The sequence below is a fragment of the Lates calcarifer genome, linkage group LG19 (genome assembly GCF_001640805.2).
Source record: "Lates calcarifer isolate ASB-BC8 linkage group LG19, TLL_Latcal_v3, whole genome shotgun sequence".
NCBI lineage: Eukaryota > Metazoa > Chordata > Actinopteri > Centropomidae > Lates > Lates calcarifer.
The window spans coordinates 8,972,937-8,995,125 of NC_066851.1; the positions used below are offsets into that span (position 1 = coordinate 8,972,937).

General features: G+C 43.1%; 1 protein-coding gene across 1 annotated transcript in view; it reads left to right on the forward strand.

Moving 5' to 3' along the window:
* The window catches only part of LOC108898039 (AT-rich interactive domain-containing protein 1B-like), a 168,646-nt gene that overhangs the window by 122,319 nt on the left and 24,138 nt on the right, over positions 1 to 22,189 (forward strand). Inside the window, 3 exon segments of the mRNA XM_051078138.1 lie at positions 6,410 to 6,496; positions 9,468 to 9,647; positions 18,249 to 18,570. Coding sequence (XP_050934095.1) covers positions 6,410 to 6,496; positions 9,468 to 9,647; positions 18,249 to 18,570 — 589 coding nt within the window.

Genomic DNA, 22,189 nt, shown 5'->3' on the forward strand with positions numbered 1-22,189 from the left:
CAGTTTGTTAGCTCAAGGGTCCTTCCCTGCGAATCTCCTCCAACCCGCTTTATATCCTCTCTTGTCCTTTACTTTGTCCCCCAGTCTTGCCTGTGGTTTGCACTCAGTTTTTCATTTTAAAAAACACATTTCCATCTCTAATTATGGTAATGAGAACCAAAGAAAAAAAAGAGAGGAAAAAAAACATTGCTCTTTTTCCATGCTGGGGTCAAAGGTCAAGCATAGACGCCTGGAAGGAACCTGAGCGATGACCTCAGATCACGCTTGCATGCACAGAAAAAAGTCAATTTTCTAAAATAATGTAAACGACTTCCCTTACGAGAAAGGAAAAGCAAATTCTCAGGCTGCAAAATACTGGACCAGAAAAGACGCCACAGGGTTGCTCTCCAAAACTTATATTTTTCCTCTGTTAGTGGTGAAAGTTATTACAGAAGCAGCAAAAGAGGGTGGGGTGAGGGGGAGATGAGTTTTTATGCGAGTGTGTTTTACAGTGCAGAGTGTGTGGAGCCGGGCAAGTTTTCTAGTCACACCACTCCCTGAGAGGCTGCGTGGTGGGAACACTGCCTCTGGCTGTCCCTGTCCCTCTCTCTTTCTCTCATTATTTTTATCATGCTCGCTTTCTCTTATGTTCCCTCTTGTGTCTCACGTTCCCTCGTCCCCACCCTTTCCTCCCCATCTCTGTTTGTCTCCACTGCTTTCTTTGCTCAGAGCGTTGCTGTGGTACAGGCCTCCCACCGAGGAACAAGGCTGAATTTTCCATTCACATTTCTGTCTCTGTTCCTTCCTCTTATTTCTCCACATCTCTCCTCTAGCTCTCTTTCTCCACTTTTGTCCTCTTTTTTTTCTTCTTCATCCCCATCCACACATCAACCCCCCTTCCCCACCCCACCACTGCAGCTCTTTCCCAACCTCCCACATGCCTCTGTCTCTGCATCTCCTGATGGCTGCTCGTGTTCGAAGTGAAACAGCAAAATGCTCTCCCCACAGGCATTATATTCACAAAGCACACCGTCGGCCAAAACAGGGAAGGGAAAAAAACAAAAAAAAAACGGCACCCGCTTGCTGTGTTAGCCATTTAGAGAAATCCCATTCTAACTCCGTCCGACTGGAAAACCCTAACCGGAGCACAGTGCGCAATTATTTTCTCTCCCCAACACCTATTTTCTTGCTTTCTCTCACTCCATCGCTCTCTCTCCCCCGCATGCTGCTCGCTGTTTTTTAGCTTAAGCTGCAGTTTTGCTTTACTTACAGTTGCTACTCAGCGTTGGAAGTAATGAGGATCTTGGGAGAGCGCTTGTTTTGCGAGCCACTGCAGGCCTGCGCTCGTCCCCTATAGGGAGAGTTAACTGGCATTAGCCCCCGGCTTGGAGAGGCATTGACTTGCACCCATAGAGATCTAAACCACCATTATTGGAGCCCGCTGTTTATCTGCCTCTTTCCCCCAAAGACGCAGCAAGTAGGGGATATTACCTTGGTGTGTGTGTGCGCGTGTGTGTCTATTTGTTGGGTGGTGCAGGTGTGTGTGTGCATTTACTGCCTAAGGGTTGTATTAAGAGATGGTGCTGAAGCAGCCCTTTCTCTGTATTCTACGCCAGTCTATTAGTGCTCACCGCTGTTACCTCACTTTAGCAAAAATGGCCCCCGCTGCTCCAGGGGGTCTGTGTTTGTGAGAAACAGTAATGTGTGTGTGTGTGTGTGTGTGTGCAATGTAGGCAAGCAGAGGAATCACTGTATCTTTGTGTATACGTATATCTGCACACCTTTGCAAGCATGTACTCACAGGTCTGCTAATGCACACCCACACCTTCCTTTCATCGGCAATTAATAAAAGTCTTTTCATTGACTGTCTGGTTGACTTTCCTTCATCAGACATTACACACACACACACACACACACACAACACGCACCCTGACGCACACGTTAGCTTCTAAGCTTAATATTACCAGAGGCCTGAAACAAAACAGAAATATGGCCACAAGTACTCTCCCTTGGCTTTGAACTTCCCCGGCATTTGCGTTTGAAACCCTGATGGAAAAAAAGCTTCAAAGACCACACTCCCTCTCTTCAAAGGAGACTCAGGGTTGCCTCGACAGTCCTTGTGGAAGAGAAATTTAAAGGCCCGTGTTGCCTTGTATCATAAGGAAAGAGTAGAAAATGGATGTTCTCGCTAAGTGCCTTTTTACAAAGAGGAAATTACAGTTATTTAACTCTTCGGCAGGCGTTCCAGAGAGCGTCCTCGTTCTAGATATCTCCCTGTTTGTTCTTCATGTCTTCATGCAGCACTTCCCGTCCCTCTAAAACTCTGTCAGTATGATCAAAACATCGGACCTGTTCGTTTAAAGACTAATGGTTTTTGATAGATCGGTGTTAAGGACAAACATTTGTGATGGTGTGCTCTGACCTCTCATGAATGAATTGTGATTGAAACCCAAAAATCACAAATTATTCAGATACAGAATGAATTAAAAATAAAATCACTTGCTTCTTAGACACTCTGAAACAACTGCTGCCATTGTTTTAAAGTGAATATGTGTGGAATGTGAGTGGCAGGGCTTTTCATTAGTCTGTATTTGTGTATGCTTATACAGTATGCATGTGTTCAGCTGGGCACTCGTGGAGGTGTAAATTGCAGGCTGTGGATAAAGATGCCGGCTGAGGAACAGCAAGATATGCATGCTGCTGATTGTCACATGTGCTAATTGTGTTGTAGCACACCTATGGGACCACTGGCTCTGTAAGGAACACACACTTACACAGATCTAGACACCAAGCAAGCACATACACATAAAAATATACATAGTTATTGTGCGAATGTGTGTGTGTGCAATGTAGGCAAGCAGAGGAATCACTGCATTTTTGTGTATACGTATATCTGCACACCTTTGCAAATATGTACACACAGGTCTGCTAATGCACACCCACGCCTTCCTTTCATCGGCAATCAATAAAAGTCAAAAAGCAAAATGCTCAATAGCTGGCAAAAAGATATAAGAACATGCCTCACATGTACTCAAAAAATACACGTACAGAAAGTTACATCTTGTACATAGTTACAACCTGACAATCTTACAAATAAATCTACACGAATATTAAATCTCATGCACAACAGTAAAAGGAAGACAACCTGGATGGTGGAGGCATTTCCATATCATTTATTTGTTTTACATTTTCATTCAGAGCTAGCTTTTTCTTACTCTGTGGACAGGCAAAGATACACAGTCAGCTCCTGCTGACATTTAGCTCTCTACTCCCTCTCTCCTCTCACTCTGTCTCAGCAGCACGCGGAGAAGAACTGCGCGTCAAAGATTCAGTGTATGAATTATTAATGGTACGGATTAAACGTGCCAGGACTCACTGTGGAGCCTGTTTGTTTTATTTGGACGTAATTATTTAATGGCACCTCGTTAAAAATGATAGTGAGGAGAGTGAGAGGAGAGTAAAGGAGAGGAGAGGGGAAGGCAAGGGAGGAAGGAGAAAGGAGAGGTAAGAAGAGGCTTTGTTTGGAAAAGTAATTGGTAGTGAAATAATTACAATGTGCTCCAAGCTTCACATGTTCATTGCAGAATAAGAGGGGAGGAGGGGTGAGGCCTTGTCTTACTCAACTATACTACTTATTCTCTCTCATCTGTTTTTCAGTTTCTTCTTTCTCAGCAAGAAGAAACAATTTCTTTCTTTCTCCTCTTTGTCCTTTCTTTCTCACACACACACACAAATAGACACACACTCATATGTCTTTGCATTAAGCTCATCTCTAGTGACAATTTACATGGCTATGTGGAAAGAGTAGTGGAGCATGGAGGGCACTGTTCCCTATTTATACCTTCATAGTGGCACACACACACACACACACACACACACACATACATACACACATACACATACAGTACAAGCTGCTGTCACCACCACTCTGCCATCCAAACAAACAGAGTCTGACAGCATAGCTGGTGCCTGGCATGCATCCTTGCGCAGATGCACACGCACGCGTGCACACACACACACACACACACACAAAGACTAGCTTTAATCGTAGGGTCGACTATCATTATTTAAGGGTTCAGTAAACTCTTGACTAGCATGCTTCATCCTGACTATCCATCCAACCATCTAAACCTGCACTACAGCAAAATCAGTCCCTACGGCAACAAGTGGCCATGACCCTCTTCATGAGGCTTTAGGCTCCTCCAGTCAGACACTTAAACACATACACAAACAGCACAATGGCAGTGTTCATATACACACTAGAACAGGAACAAGCACATACATTAGAGGGGCAGCATTTTCCAACATATGGCTACTTGAGAATTTCCATTTTATTCAACTTTTTACCCCACAATGTTCATTGGACAGCTATACTTACTAGTTACTTATTCAGATAAAAATACATGATCAGCCTGATGTAGATTAAACTTCCAGCTCCCTGTAAAATATTAGACATTTTCTTCCACTTAAGCCTCTGTGTTAAATGCATGGTTAATGATAATAATCCAATAATATAATGTAAATCATAATAAAGATGGGCACACTTTCCTGCGAGGACTTTACTTGAAATTGAGTATTTTTACATTTTGGTATTGGTACTTTTACTTAGGTAAAGGATTTGAGTACTTCTTTCATTACTGGTACATGCATGCAAACAGGCACCTAGCCAGTGTTTCTAGTGTTATCTCAGAGTTGCTTCAACATTCACACACTGACGTTTCCCCTTCCCCCCCGCCACATGGTGACAGAGTAACTAATCGAATATTCTCTCTTTGAAGCAGCGCCGCTGGATCTATTCATGTGTGAGGCAGGGGTTCTGTGTGTGTGTTTGTGTATGTATGTGTTTATATGTGTGTGTGTGTGTGTGTGTGTGTGTGTGTGTGTGTGTGTGTGTGAATATTTCAGCACATATCCTATGTGCCTTTGTGCTCTTACGTGTGCTTCCTAGTGTGCTTGAATGTGTTTATTTACACTTGTTTGTGCAATTACTTTTACATCTGTTTGTGTGTGTGTGTGTGTGTGTGTGTGTGTGTGTGTGTGTGTGTGTGCGCACACTCGTATGTGTGTGTGTGTGTAGGCGGCCGGGTGCATGGAAATGTTGTTTATGCAGTTTTATGCAAAGCAATTATGTTGACTTAATTGGGTTTGTTTATGTGGAGAGTGTGCCACCCCCAGTCATGTATTACTGCTACCATGGACAGACACATCACAGACACACACATGCATACGCACTTATTGAAACAGCACTTTGTACTGAGTGATTGAATAATGTGAAGTGTTTCCTTTATTATAGGGAATTTATATTCACTGTGAGTTTTAAGGACACTGTAGCAACAAAATTACTGTACTTCATAATGCATCATCCTGAGTGGATGATTTCTTTTAGCACATACTGCCTTCCTATGTCTATAGGAAGGCAAAGCATATACTGTAATTGTACAAATATGTACTGACATACATATACTGACAATCATCATTGAATTTGTACAGCTGAATAACATCAACATTTCTTGCATGTTTTATCATGTTCCAGGTCACATACGTTAGAATTAAGCCCTGAATTATTCATCTTATCCACAGAAATATACAGTCAGTGCAGTTTAAAACAACAAACCAGTTTTGCCCTCATCTTTCCCTCTCCACATCATCTCAGGTCTGAATGCAAAGATAAAAGGTTAATTTGCCATCTCTCTCCTTCCTCTGGGCCAAATCAATCCACCGTACTCTCTGTCTGCCATTGTCCTAATCAGACCCTCAACTCACTATTGGATTTCAATGGAACAGGCACAGCCCAAAGACCCACACAACCACCTAATCAATGATCCTCAAATGGCTGTGATCCTCTATAGGGGATCGCTCTGGTTTTAATGCTTACACAAGGAAGTGGCACAAGGTCCAATGACTTGATATGTCCTCTGAAAGTGCATTTGTCGTTTAGCTGATAGTGAATGACAAACAACTTCATGTATAGTGATTGTGCTTCTGTAAATGTTAAATTTGACATCAAACCCTCTAACCTGATCGCTTCACGCTCAAGAAACAAAACCAAGGTAGCCTTGGTCAAAATAAAACTTCAGCTTAATACTGTTTCCTCGTTGTTTTTCTTCTGTCAGTCAAATGACAGAAAACTTTTTGAACCAGGTAACTTTTGTGCCATTGAAAGAAATGCGGCAAGAAAAACAAAAGTGGCCTGTCAGGGTTTTATTGTTACAACAGTTCCTGCATTTTCCTTCAATTTTCAAGCAAGGCAGATAGAAGCAAATATAAATCCATTTTCTATTGATCACTTTCATGCAAATAAGGAGATTCAATTCATGCAAAACATTTTCTTTCAACGTGACAGCTTTTGTTACAAAGACAGGATCTAACTATTGAAACCTAAAATGTGTTGGAGCCATGTGGATGTCTGAATCTTCATGTTGTTCTGCAGGTTCTGCCATGGCCCCACAGAGCTCTGGGAACGGACCAGATGGAGCCCACCCGCCAATCACCCGCTCACCTATGGCCCAGGAGAGAGGTGTGTGTGTGTGTGTGTGTGTGTGTGTGCATTAGCTACTGTCTGGCATTTGATGTTTGGCTTGTCTGGCAGGAGAGTGGTTAAGGTTGTAAGAGTGGAATGCTTGTGTGTGTTTATGGCATGATCTTTATTTTAGTGAAACTTAGTAGCTGGTTTAGAAGACCCAATGCTTACAGTGTAGCCTCTGTTTGTGCGCAGCATAAATATTTTCCATGAGAAATCCCGATTGTACAACACACTCAGATTAAAAGAGGCTGTATATTTACAAAGTCAAACTGGAAACACTTTGTTTCTTTACATTCCATAGCAGTGAGGGGTGCACAAAGATCAGAGACATTAACAAAGGGAAAACAGAAATGGTATGTTAACAAAGCTTAGTGAACAACACCAGCAGTGGTTATGATGAAGGATTTTCTGGTGGACTTGAAGCTTGAGATGTGTAGCACAGACAGTTTGACTAGACTGGCTTAATGCAACATTTTCTGTTGTCTATAAGAACCTTCTGTTCCAAAATGGCTCCTTCAGCAAATATTTCAACCACTTTATACCCTTGATAGTGCTCTTGCATTCACAGTACCACTGTGTGTTTAAAACGTTTTAAAATACATACAGGATGATAGCTGTCGTAGTTTAGGATGAGCAGGTGCACACCCACACAAACACACACATACACAAGGCCAACTTAGGTCATGGGAAAACCATGGTTTGGTAAAAATGTTATAGTAAACATTCAGTCAACTTATCCTGGACTATGTTCAAGTCAGAATGTGTGTTATTTTGATAGCACCACTTCAGTTTTGCCCACAGCTTGTTGTGAAAGGCTTGTAACATGAATGCTAACCCACAAGCCACATGCGCCGGCCAAACGGGAAATTGTTTTCAGCAATTATTGCCACTTCTCGACTATCACTAAAAACGGCAGAATTGAAAAAAAAAAAAAAATCAGCAGCATCCACATAACACTGCAAAAAACTGAAAGACTAGGATGTAACCTTAATGGAATGACTGTGATGCTCCCTCTCTATCACCCACCAAAGAGCAGTTAAGTCAGAGAGAGACACAGGGAGTGGATGGATGAAGACAAAGAGAGAAAGAGCGAGGCACTGTAAAAGGTTATTTCCCAACATGATGAAATCAAGTCAGAGATTTAATGCTGCTCTCTAATGCCTGTAAACCTCGAGCCCTCCCCAGCCCAGTCCAGGAAAACGCAGCGCTGGTTAACAGGGCAGGCTGTTGTTTTCGCTGTTTTCGTAGCTAGGATTAAACCCTACCCCCCACCCCTTCCCCAAACACACACGTCCCACTTTGCTCAAGTGCCTGCCTCCCTAAGAGCCTCTCTCCACTCTTCATTTCCATAAATCCGCTGAATGTCCCTTTTTTCCCCCCACTTTCTCTCGTGTGCTTCACCGACTGCCTGTTGTTGTTGTCCGGCTGAGAGCTTCATTCGCTTTGCTAGAAAGAAAGAGAGGTTTATGTGTGTGTGTGTGTTTATGTGTGTGTGGAGAGGGAGAGGGAACGAAGCAGAGAGAGAGAAATCCTTGAATGTGTTATTTGCTTTTAGCACTGTCTGCACAATGTTCCTCTCCCCATCCATTTTCCAGGCAATTTAAAGTGCGGTATTACACACTGTATTTTTTTTCTCCTCCTCTCCCAGAATCCCCTTACCCTAATGGAAGCAAAACATTACAATAATGTCCTCGCTCCTTAAACCCAGCACTCGCAGGCTAAGCACTTTCAGGCCCCAATCGCTCTTTCCCTCCATTGCACTGTCTTTCCCTCCTACACACACTTTCTCTTTCTGCCTCTCTTTCTGTCTTGGCCTCTGCCCCCCCCCAGCCGCCACCCCCACCACTACACACACACACACACACACATAGATCTTTTATTGCTCTCCTTCTCTGTTATCTACACCCCACACACTCAGAGGCACAAATATGTACATGCATGTATGTGCACACAAGCATATGGCAAATACACACTTAGCATTTTTAAACTTTTATCTCCTGCCTCTCTTAGCAGAAACAAGGAATTATACAAGTGTCAACTTGCACTTTCCAACCCTGTCGTTTCCCTAAACCCCAAACTCACTAAAGAGTCAGTCTATGCGCACTCAGTCAACAAAGCAGATAGCTATCAAAGTTTACAGTCAAGCAGACCCAATCCATTTACACCTAATCTACAATCCCACCAACACACACACACACAATTCCACACCCACACTCTTTCTCTTGTTCCCTCAATGGCCGTCCAGCGACCTTTCCCCATTCGTGGTGGATTGGGAGACCTTTCTGTGGGTTTTAAAAATGAACGTGGCGGCTTGAAAGAGCGAAGCCCAAGCGAGGATCGCTCCAAATGTCAATTTGAATGGTAGAGGCGAGTTTGGGCCTGAGAGGCTTTGACACATCTATTGACAGAACAGCTTAGAATAACATAGTAGCCATGGTCAAATCACTGGCTTATTCTGTGGAGAGCAGAGCACAGAATTTTCTTTTTCTTTTTTTTTTTTTCCTAAAACATACTAATTCTTTCATATACACACATAGACTCAGGTTTTGCAGCAGCATACCTCTTTCAGGCTAGGTATACACTTGACCTGTTATTTTGCCAGTGATAAAGCTCACTGCATCTCCTCTCTCTGTGTTTATTTGTGCTCAGGGTTCATGTTACATGTCAGCCTGTCCTTTTTGTGCATTTGTCTGATACCTGGTCCATGCTGTGTTACGCTATGTTACTCACTGTTGTGTATCTATGAGTAACAGGAGCCAGTGCCAAGATAAAAGATTAGAGCTTTCAAAAGGAAGGGTCTCTTTACACGAGGAAATTGAATAGATATCCTGATTTGTTGAGCCAGAGAATGATCACATCTACCCACACTCGAGTCAACATTTGATTTCACTGAGCCAGTACATTCACTACTGAAGAACTCTCTGGGTTTTTAGGTGTTTTTTAAGCATTTATTTGTGTCTTTCAGGGTTCATGTCCAACATGCAGAGGAACCAGGCTGGCTCTCAGTTTGCTTCTCCTCAGTCCGGACCTTCTATGTCCCCGCACGCTTCACCTGGGGGCCCGCTGTACCCTGGGATGGGTCCCTACTCACAGGGTGGCCCCACAGGCCCTTATGGACCTCAAGGATCTCAATATGGACACCAAGGTTGGAGCCAGTGTGCCACACACATTAAAACTTAAAGGAATAGAGGTTTCTGAAAGATTGGCCCTTTGATTAACCATGAACTCAAAAAGCACATACATCAAGGTCACCTGTTCGTAGTCTAGTGCTCCAGGCCCAGGCAAACAAAAGGTGGCACAGCAAAATTTATCTACAAGTCTTTGCATAAAATTATAGATAATATACAGACTCAGTGATGTAGGGACTATTCTACTAAACTAATGTACTGGCAAGCTAACTGCCAACACACTAGCAAGACAGCAACATGTTAGTGCTAGTCAGTTACATTAGGTCTCTTAGCTAAAATTTTTCCTGGGGATTATACATTATTTCATTCAATTCAAAGTTTTATTAAAGACACAACATGTTTGCGGTTTATTCACAAGAAGTACATATATTTATACCTTTTACTTCTGCCTCATAACTGTCTTCAAACTATACCTTCTTTGCGGAGCAGTTTTTACTGGATGGTTCAGCACTGCTAATAAGCTACAATAGTTTCCATCATTTTGGACTCCATGGTTGACTCAAAGGTCAGCTCTGTCAAGATGCCTTTTTATTGTTCTAAGTCTGAACTAAAATATTTTTAGATAATGCTTCCTTTATGTTTACTGAAATGTGAGAGCAACTGGGCCAATAATGAACGAAGACACAAAGGCTGATCTAAGAGTCTAGCTTTGTAATTTGACCAAAAAGTTGTCCACCTACAAATTTCCTTTAAAAAGGAATGTGTTATTATCTTGGAGCACCAATGATAATAATGAACTGAGTTCTTGGATCATCAAACATAAAACAACTCATGTCACTCTTTAAATAGAGGATATAACTTTAAAGCCACGGTTTAAGTAAGACCATTCAAAACTAAAAGTAAGAGAATTTGATTTTTCACAAGCTATGGCTCCTTTCAAGCTCTCAGATGAATTATTAATTATGAAAACCCTTAACATGCCCCATGTTGACTTCCTGTGTTGACTTTTACCTGACATCACATTTGTGGAGCAGCTTCTGCTTTCTGAGTAACATTATTGGAATGATGAATACCTTGTGTATCATTCATTCAGAGGGGTTATAGAGAAGTTTGGCCTCAGATGGGAAAGCCACATTTGTCTTTTCTGATGAATGTTGGCCCCCACTCTGCTGTCACACTGGGCCTTGACATCAGTGTCATTGGTTTCAAAGAGAGTTTGCTAATGAGGAATACAAAAAGACTTATTTTGAAAGACATATCCATCTTCTGTGTCTGTTTCTAACTCGGTATCTGTCTCTTTCTACAACTCATACACTCACACACAGATACAGTCTTCTCTGGGCCTGTGTGGCGGGCCTCACTGCAGGCACTAAAAACCAGGCTTTCTGAGGGTTTGACTTTCAGAATATTCATGAGACACTTGAACCCTGGACAGACCTCTTGACTCTCCTCATGATAAGATTATGAGGTAGCTCCAGACTGACAAGGCAGGCTGACACGTTGTGAGATTTATCCACTGAATGATGATCGGGTTCAGCATTTTAATATTAGTCTTTCAGAAAATGGGCCATTGTTTTTAAGGTTTTATCAAAGACAATAATGTTTTTCCATAGTTCATTATTCATCTCTCCCTGATCAGACTTAGCATAATTGTGGATAATTGCTAAACTTCCTTTAAATAAACGTTTAATAAATTAAAGATACTCAGTGTAGTGTTTGCAGACAGATATTGTGCCCAGATAAGGGCAGTCTCACACTTCCCATAATCCTACTTCCAGTCCCAAAAATAGGGAGTTCAGAAACTGTTATGGCACCTTACATATTTGTGACTGTGACTGTCATGTCTAGAAAGCACACAGTCTCTATTTCTAATGAGACATTTACTGGATTTGCAACATGCAAACATAGTTTTCAAACATTAGTTATTTTGCAGAGACACTTTGAAAAACAAAACTATCGCAAGAGTTTAAAAGTATATTCACTTTTTAATATCTGCAGTGAACTAACTAAAGAATATATCCAGTTAGCCTACTAGATTTTAAGCCCAGCTAACCTCTCTGCTAATTCAAGCTGTCACTGCAGTTGCTCCAGGTATTTCTAACTAGTTTGAAAACTATTAGGTTAAAGTCCTCAGTGTGATAAATGTGAGAACAACATATCTATATTTATCTGTTCTTTAATAATCATCCTGATAATGCTTTCCAGACAGTAGTCTTTCCTTCAGTTTACCACAGTATGTAGGCCTGCTTGATGAACCATTTGGTAAATCAGTCACATCAACCGTCAAAAAAACAAGTCACAGATTTCAGGAATTTTGGAGGAAAAAAAAAGTTTGGATCGCTCTCTATAATTAAGTATTCTTCGCTTGCTTGTTTTCTCCAACGTACAACTCCAGGCCATCCAACAAACGTTGACATCTGCTGTTGTACTTCGTTTTCTGCCTTTGGCAACACACCAGACGAAACATTATGGTATTTTTTGGTAAATGTGTGTTTTAATGTGTCACCTTGATAAATGCACCCATCCGTGCGTGCGTTTTCCCAAAACTGCGGCCTCTCCCTCGCATTTGTTAATGTTGATTAATAGCCCTAATGCATTTGGTATTTGGTCTCCCTTCTCCACCCACTCTTATCTCTTAATGTGACTTTGGCTGGGCTGACAGCCCAGTAAGCAGAGAGGAAAAAGAGAAATAAAGTAAGCAGAGAGCGACAGCGAGGCGGACTAGCCTGGAAGAGGCTCTGGAGGCAGATGAGCGTGAAATCTCACTCGGATGACAGGAGATATGTTCCCATCAGAAACAGAGAGAACGGCTCAGGCCCGCTGTCTCCTCATCACACGCATATGCAGTATATATACGTATGTAGACTCTCATTCAAATTTAATACACTTGCAACTGACCTGTATCTGTCCTGCATTAGCACTCTTGAATACATTCAGACAACAGCACAGGGTATATCTAAGAACTGCATTTGTATTTGCACATAGTATTGCCAAGAGCATGGCACACAAACATGAATTCTCCTTTGCCTCCTTCATCTGCCATATTACTCACCTACCTACATACACACACTCCTCAATGACAACACACTCACTCTGATGCCTTATGTTAACCTTCACCTTTAATTCCAATCCTTAACCTTCAACCTAATCTAATCCTGTTTAAACACATATCAGATATTTAGATGAAAAGAGTCCTGCATTAAAATAGCACAATGGACTGCATTGGTAGAAAAAAGAACTTAAAATAAAATCCAGGAAGTCCAGTTTTAGTAATACTGGGTATACTGGGTAAAATGTAGAACTAATATTCTACCAGGAAATGTGTGTTCACACGATTTACATTTCATTTTGCTTTTAGCAAAAATGTTCAACCTGGCTCAACTTTTGTTGACCACTTGTTTTCAAGCCAGAGCCGTCTGATTGGAGCCCCCTACTGTGTCACTGAAGTGGTCTCACTGAAATAAAAAAAGACTGTTTTATGGCCCTTTTAAACTGGCAAAAAGTCTTAATTGTAGAGTGTTTGCTTTGTGTTTCCATCATTTTCAGAAAATTTTAATACACAACCGAATGCTTCTCAGTCAGAAATATGAAAACATTATTCCCAACACCGCACAGTACCACAGTACAGGAAACCACTCATATGGACTGCAGGTCAGAGCCGGGGCCCCGGTTCTTAGAGGTCCCATCAGAGGACTGTGTAGGCTGAACAGGGCAGACAGCTGCTGGTCATTGTTCTTAATGACAGCTCCATCTGCTTCCCTTCCCTCTTCATAGCGCACTAACAAATTAGCCGGCCATTAGCCAACACAGAAACTCACTCCAAGTTCCTGAACTCTGTTCTCTGTTTTTCTTGGCTTGTCTGTGGGAGAACCCAACTCATGGGCCACACAGACTAAGAGTTTGTTGCTCACCAAAGAACAAAAAAAAAATAGTGTTGTGTAACTTGAAAGACTGCAGCATTGCTCTTTTATCAGGGGCAAACGACTGTAGTGCAGCTTGTGTAATCGACTACATAAGCTCCATTCAGCTTGCAGTTATGGTGATACATGAGACTGCAGGAGTATAGGCCCCTTCTACAAACAATACTGAAATATTTAGTGGTTAATTCCAAAGAATTTGGATTAGATAGGTCTGCTTCCTAGGACTGTAACCAGAGGTTTTCTTTCGGGCTGATGTACAGTCAAACCCTGCCAAAGCTTTTGCCTTCTCTGTTTTCTTACTGTTTGAATGAGAGTTCTTACAGCGAGAGGACTGCCCGGTGTTTCCAACAATTTTTAAGGCTGCTAAATGTTTGTGGCTGTCCTTTGAAAGCCCTCTTTATCCAAACCTAGACTGATCTCGTACAGTGTGTTGACATCAGGCTCTCCTCAGGACTCAAATGACTCCAACAGCTGTTTTCAAGACGTGCACTCGGACATGGTACGGAGCCAGCATGTTGAGAACAGTGGACACACAGACAGATGGGGGAGAAGGATATCATGCCATTACAGGAAAGAGATTTGGAGTCTGTCTCGCCTCTGCTCTCTCTCCCACCCATTGCATAGTTAACCCCCCCCAATCCCCTTGACCCAGAGGGGTTAAGCACTTGTAATGACCATGCTTCAGACAGCACTGTTAAGTCTTGGTGCCTTGCTGCAGCCGATATGTAATGCGGCCAGGAAAAAAAAAACATGAGTCAAGCCAGCGTCTGGGGGAAGCAGTGGAGGTTGGGTTTTTTTTTTTTGTTTTGTTTTGTTTTTGTTTGTTTTTTTTAAGGAAATTGACAGTGTGTGGAGCTCAGAAGGCCCAAGGCACACCCCAGCCCTGCTTAGGTTCAGACACTTTGCCAGGGAAGGTGCTGAGGTGGCTGAGAGAGGATGTGGGGGCCTCAGGCAAAAGAAGACGCTGCAAAAAAACTATCCATCCTAGCAAGTCATGCATGTACAGTATACCTCAGCCTAATACTGAGTCTTAAAACCCTTAGAAAGCAGATGAATAAATTTTTATGTAAAGATCTGTGTTGACTTTTCAAGATATTTCAGCTGTTAAAAACGGATACAGCTGCATTAGAAATAGATTCAATTATATTTTAAGTAAAAGACTAAGATGGAGTAAAATTGAGTTTCACTGTGTATTTTCCTTGTCACACTACACTTCTCTCTTAGCCACTCTCACAACCAAACCCATCTCCCCCCAATCTCGACCGCATCTTCAAAAAAAGCAAAAATGCTGTTATACATTTATTTTATTTGTGTTCGGCCGCACATGGACATGGACAGCCTGCCCGCACTCCTGTCCTTGGTAGCTCAAGCATGCAGCCATGTAATCTGCATTCCACTCCTTATTGATGGAGTTCACAGATCCTGAGGGTGCATTGGAGCACCCTCATACCTTACTCTACCGTAGCCGGGAGAATGACTGCCTCGGCTGTTAGTATTGGATGGTCCAGTCTGCTGAGGAAGCAGTAGACAGTAATCTGCTTGGTCACACTCGAGCTGTCCCGCGGGAATGCGGGGATTAAACCCGGCGCAGGATATAGCGTCCGCCGAATGCGTGACCATGCTGGGAATTTCCATGTAATTGTGAACGAAGCACCATGAGCTCTCCTTCTCCTTCTCCTCCCTTCCATTGCGCTATAAATACCACCAAGACTCCCCAAAGGCACCAAGTGCCTGAGAAGCAGGCAGGAAACCAAGACTGAGCCACAAGGACACAAGACAGGACAAATAAGAAATGACATCCTCTTTGTCCCCTTTTCCTCTTATCTCTTCTTGATTGGTTTCTAGATTAGTTTGAGTAGCATGTGAGCAGTAGCAGTAGATGACACACTTCTGTCCATACTGTATATGTCAAAGCCAACATAGCTATATGTAGCTAATAGAGCATATTTATTTCTCGTGGCCTGCATGGAGGAGGTATTTCTTAGCAGCTACGCTGTGTTTTTTAAAAGCAGAGTTTGCACAATAAAGCAATATAAAAGTCAGGTTGATGCCACCAACTGTTCTCAACTCATACTGCCTGATAAGAAGCCACTGTCTCAGGCATGCAGCTTTCTCAAGTCTCAAGTCATTAAGTTTTTTTTTTTAATTAAATCAAATGAACAGTAGTGCTTTTGATTTTATCGGTAGGGAACCTGTATTAGCATCTTTGAATATTTGTCAATTTTAATTTGTGCTATGATATATTTGGTATCTTATCTGTAGCTATCAGCATTTTGTCTTTTGTCCTCTGCAGTGATCAGATGTCTAATGCAATCTGAATGGCACTTTCATAGCCTTAGAAACTATGAATGGCTTTCATGAAAACACACAGAATTTCAGGGTTGAGCTCTCAGTCATTTTAAAAAGTGGGTTAGTGCGCTATCTGTCCTTGAAGAAGTGCTCTGGCACGACACCAATCCTTCAGGAAGTGAATCATTCTTGTCAGGACGAAGCAAGACTCTCATAGGAAAGCTTAGCATTAACCTAGTCCCACAGCTACTCTGTCTTTCCTTTGTCAGCCGAGGCAAACATAGCCCACAACTAGAACATTTTGAATGGTTGTACATCAAGAGTGATAAGTTCTCTCAATGCTGCGTGTCACCTTAATGGCATTTTTTTTTTTTTTTTGGAAACACAAACCTCTTCAGTTAGATTTGGCTTAGTATCTCACCCCCATTGGAGTAGAAAACGGTCTCATGGAAATTTCCAGACGCTCACTCCCACTTTTTTTTTGGTATTTTGACCCGTCCGCTAAGAACGGGAAAAAAAAATGCAGATTGTCCAAATGAGACTGTGTGATATAAACAACTCCCAGGGAGGTGTGCTGGAGCCTCAGTCTGTCACGAGGGCCAAAAATCACAAAGTGTCCGCCCAGGCTATTGAGAATGTATGGCAGGCAGCCATGACATGGGGCTCAACAGCTGTCCAAAGAGGGCTGAGAGAGGTCGCTGACTGGGGCCTTGTTCATCTGCAGCAAACCGTCCACCCGAGGCGAGAGGAAGGAGGCTGCAGGGCACCATTCCCAGGATTTTCCACAGCGTTGCAGGCAGTCGCTTATGAGTGAAAGACACATGGAAATGTGTCTTTCACTGGTTGCAAGGTCTCAGACGTATTATATATGCATTTACACAGACAAGCAGATGGACACACACACACACACGTGTACTGTGCACCATACGTATCCTCCTGTGTTCGTTAGCAGACATCCTTTCTTCCTGAACGCTTCCCTATTAGAGCCCCAAAACCCTTGACAGGTGTCAGCCGTACTCAGCTCACCGACTCACCAAAGCCTCCCCAGAAATAATCCGCTTCTTCTTCTTTTCCCATCTCCCACAGTAGATTTCATCACAATTTCTGGACAAATTCAACCGGAGCTGCTGACTTTTATGGGAAAGACTTTTATTTTGATTCAATATAAATCCTATCTCCAGGGTTGGGGGGGGGTTGTTTCCCCCTCCCTTTCTGTCTGTCTGTCTTCCTGTCTTTCCGCCCCCACCCTCTGCTGCTTCCTCCTTCTCGCTCCCTCTGTCGGACTCGCAGGCTTATGTCATGTGGAAAGTGTCTTCACTGAAGCAGCTCGAGGACACTGAGAAGCCATTTCCATTTTCGGAGTCTTTTTTTTTTTCCCCCATGTGGAATATTGTCATTCAACTTTCCCTCGTTTGAGCGTGCGGAAAAGCCTTCAGGTTTTAAAGGGACTTGATCCCCTTTTCCAGACATATTCTCAGAGGATTAAGCAGTGAGGCCCAACTAAAGCACCCTTAATCAAATCAAAATAAATAGCCCCCTTCACAATGGAGGATGCCACATTTTCCATTTCTATTTTGCAGGGGATTTGTCCCAAGGAGGGAATATCACAGTGGAAAAGGCCCAGTGCCTGCAGAGGCAATATAATGTGATGTGCTCAGTGTGTGTGTGTGTGTGTGTGTGTGTGTGATTGTGTGTGTGGGTGTGTACTGCACTTACATGTACAGTAGATGTGTTTCAGTGTGCCTGAATGTATGTACATGTTGTTTTTGATAGCATGGTGATTCTCTTTCAGCTCTTATTGCAGCTGGTGTTGGAGTGGAGCTGGGTTTTTAGAGCCAAAATGGAAGGGTTTAAGTGTGCCTTAGGAAAGCTTCTGGCATTGCGGCCGTGTGGCACTCCAGGGCAGCAAGAAAGCATTTACTGCAGATTAGAGCTCCTCTCGAGTGTTTCACAAAGTCAGCCTTAAGCTTGGCAATTGTTCCCAGGGCCATCCAGCAACTTGCAGCTGTGTAAAATGTCACCAGAAACACAACCTGTACCCTGTAGAGGTTGTGAATCAGAATTTGGTTCTGCACTTTACATCCCTCATTCCTCATCTGCCACAGGATTATTTTCTTGATGGATGAAATAGTTGTATGTGTCACTGTAGTAGTTATAAAGGTATCAGCTGACAAGCATTTTATAAACACTCCATTTCTCTCAAATTAAGTGATTCATAGCACCCATCTGCGACTACAGTGTTTCACAGCAGCCATTTTGTGTCATTCTTGTAAACAATCTATCAAATTCAAGTGGGAAGTTAAATGTCTCAAGTGACAGCATCCCATGTTTTACCTATTGAGTGACATTGTGTGTGTAATGATGATTTTAGTCATTTCTCAGCTCATTCTCATGTCGTCTTTTTTCCAGGCAACTACCCTCGGCCCTCCAACTACAGTGGGACAGCCAGCACCGGTTACAGCGGCCCTGGCCCTGGCATGACCAACAGTCTGGGAATGAATGCTAGCAGCCCCATGCATGGCCAGGGGCCCGGCCAGCCCATACCTGTAGGACGTAGCCACGGCCCAGGCAGCCAGAACAGGGTGTACCCGCCTATGGCTCCCAGCTCCCCTAGCATGCCTCAGCCAGCTGGGCCAGGGATGGGCCCTCCTTCTCTGGGTAGCTCTAACCGCAAGGCCCAGGAGGCAGCAGCAGCTGGCATACCAGGATCTGCCAACTCAACACACAACCGGTAAGAGCACAGCAAGGTCTGATTTCTTTAAGAAATCTTGTATTTTGAAAGATTTGCCTTTTTTAGTGCCATTTCATCTGTGTGTGTGTATAGAGCATGTCATCATGCATTACTGTTCAAGCACCTACTTGTTAACTAGTGTAAAACTGTATTACGGTTCCACTCCAACAGAAATGGCCCAAATTCTTTTGTGGGACTGGGACTATTTTACTTCACCTGGAAATAGTAGCATTCTAAAATTAGGGGACAGAAAGCATCTCTTTCTTATATCACTCACTATCTGGTGTGTGACTTCTCTCTGCAGGTCGTCTGTAGGGAGGTGTGCTGAAAAGCACCACAGAGAGTTTCTGTGTCACAGAGTTTGTCTTTTTTTTCCAAGAGTCTTTTCAGATGTGAAGGCAAGAGTTAGTTCTCAGGGGTTCTACACTTCTATGAGCCATTTGCGGAACTATCCCTATTTTCACACATCTCATAAAGTGCCTGACATTTTGATGGCTGGCACTATACACCAAGTGCCATTTGTTGCAGAAAAGAGAGAGAGATTGGCTTGTGAGAAGACTGTATGGGTTGAATACTGCACTGTCAAAACATAAAAAGAAGAAAAAGCAAACCAGAGGTTTAACTGTGAAAACACCAGAGACAGAGGTGACACCAAGCACCTTAACACAAATACAAAGCACTTTGATGCTATAACGGTATATGAGTTAAGGGATATTATTTTTCCATCAGGGTTGGAGCTTTGAATATATGAGTGTTTGTAGCATTGGAGTTCAGGGCTGTTGTGGGATTGTGTGGGCAGTAAACTTTTGCTGAACCCTGCTGGGGGAACTTGTGAAAACATGGCCATCTTCAGAGAGGAAGGGTGGGTTTCTGCGCTTCCTCCAGTCGGTGCGGGTTCTGCCTGACAATGCGTTGTGGGAGCCAGTCTCTTCTGCAGGCTGAAATGGCAGATTAACATTTGTCAGTGTTCATTTCCATTTCTGATAATGCATGAGTCAGACTGTGAGAAGACTGTGAGCCAGTAATGATATTTCAGATGAAGTTTCTCTTTTTGTCGGGGGCTCGGGCGGGGGGGCGTCTGACGACGATGCCGACCTGCAGGCGGCCTCCATATGTAAGGTCCCCAGCCCAGATGCAGCCACCCCAACCCACCTCCACCCACTGGCCTACACCCCACCCTGCCTCCACCCGTCTGCCACCTTCACCTCCACTCAGACCTCACCATCCATCTTTCCTGCCACCCTCACACTCACAGCACCATAGGTAGGTCCACCACCCTCATAACGTGTGTGTGTCTGTCATATATCTACATGTGAATGTGTTTGTGCCTCAGATGACTAAACTGAATGGAAATTTTTCAAGCTAAACAGAACTGAAAGTGATCATGATGACATTTCTCACAAGCTCCCTCTGAGAGCAAAACAAGAGGAGTCATCATTGTTATCACTGTAATTGCCATCATCACCTTCATCATCATCATCACTGTAGTCATCATAATCATCACTGGCATGTGTTAGTCACTCTAATGGTAACAGCAAGTGAGCACATACAGTTGTTGTGCACATTGTGTCAACATTTTGTCGGGGGGTGGCCGTGGTGTGGCCGACAGTGTGTGTGATTAATTATGTGGGGGGAGGTGGGGGACGTGCTGTTCACACGCATTTACACACATATAAACAAACACAGCAATGCAAATACAGGCCAAGCCATTAAGAGATGGCTGGGCTGTCAATAAGAAGTGGCATGACATGATCCCTACTGCTGGGACCAATCAGACTACCCGTCAGTCTCTCCTCACATTCACCAAGACACCGGAGAGGTGTCACTTGCTATGGTGCAGATAAAGGAGAAGGCTCTCTCTCTCTCTCTCTCTCTCTCTCTCTCTCTCTCTCTCTCTCTCTCTCTCTCACTCTCACTCTCTCACTCTGTGTGTGTGTGTGCAAATATGTCTAAAATGTGTATTGTGTGTGTATGTGTCTTCATCTATTTCTCTGTCTTTACAGTTATCCATTTTGATGTATGCATGGGTTCCTTGTCTTTGTTTGCTGTTTTACATCCATCTTTGGGATTAAGGACTCATTAATGTGTTGTTGTTTTTTTGTTTGTTTGTTTTTAACTGCACTGTACAGATCGCATTTCATAAAGAACAGACAGCTTTTCCTTTTGATTTTCTGTCGGATATCTGCCTTTACTTTCTCTGTTCTGTCTTGGCGGTGGTTGCTGTGCATGCTAACTTCCAAAGTGCAACTGTGTTTATTCAAAACAAAGCATGCGCTGGATATTGACAGCAACAAAAGACTTTTATTAACTCACAGGTGTAAAAAAAAAAAAAGTCTGGCAGCTGGATGAGGCTATTTGTTTCCAAAGTAGATCGGCATTCACAAATCTGAATCATTTGTCACATTTCTGCCATCCTCTTTATGCAGAATATTGATTTCTTTATTGATAATAACATGTTTTTGTAACAAATAGGAGTTAGTCTTCTGGCAGGAAATCTTTTTACTGATTTAAAACAAAAAAAGAGCCTAAATGTTTTGTTATAATGGACACTTTTGCAGAATACTCCAGTTTCTTTGCTGCTTGTCTCTCCCTCACTGTTGTTCTTGTCTGCTGTCGCTCATTCTCCCTCTTTCATCCCTCCCCGTCTGCCTCTGTTCTCTCTCCTCCCACCTGTTTCACTCTTTTTACCAACTCTCCCAACTGTATCGCCCTCTCCGTCTCTGTGTAGCTCTGTTATCCTACCCAGACTGTTTTATCTCCCTCAGTCTTTCTTCCTCCCAATTTGCTTTTTGTTCTCCGCTGTCTCCAGCACAGCCTTGTTATGTTTTTCTTCCTCAGATCCCACTTTAGAACATCTGAGGGAGATCAGGAGAAAATTGGCCTCCGAAAAACCTGCAGTTAAAGGCTCCAGTACCCCGTTTGCTCTCCAGATCTCAGCGCAACATTCTGAAACATTCAGACCTAGTTCCTCTCTGCCTGCGAAACAAGTTGTTAGTCGTAGCACATGTCTAGTTTGGCTCTTTGATGCATCAACCCCGGGTGAACTGCCATAGACACCAGCTCCCGACCTTCTAAATCAGGGGCTAGTTATACAGCAGCATTGTCATTGGCTGCTCTCACCTTCTTTTCTTCTTTTTCTTTAACACATCCCCTCTCTGCTTACCCCATCAGTAATCCCTCTACATTTCCACCTCCTAAATCCATCCTCCCCTGCCTCACACACACACACACACGTACACCCTCACACACTAGTAGACACACTCCAGCTTCATTACGCTGAGTGAAAAGAATGCTGAATGAACAGAGGAGGGCCACTTCTGGTATCCCATGGCTGCAGGCAAGGGTCGTGATTAAATCTTCATAAAGTGTGGCGTGAGTGTTTTTTTCCCTCGAGCCCTCTCAGAGTTTCTCCTCCGCCGGCCGACGGGAATCAGAAACAAATGTCCCACTTTTATCGGTTAATCAGTTTGATTGGTAGTTGAGGGGAAACAGAGTTTTAGGAGCATAGAAAAGAATCCAGTTGTCCTTCTAAAGGTTACAGCAGAAGAATATGGTTTTATCTTAATGACAAAGTCACTTAACATCTAAGCGTCTAATCTTAATTTTGTATTCAAGGAAT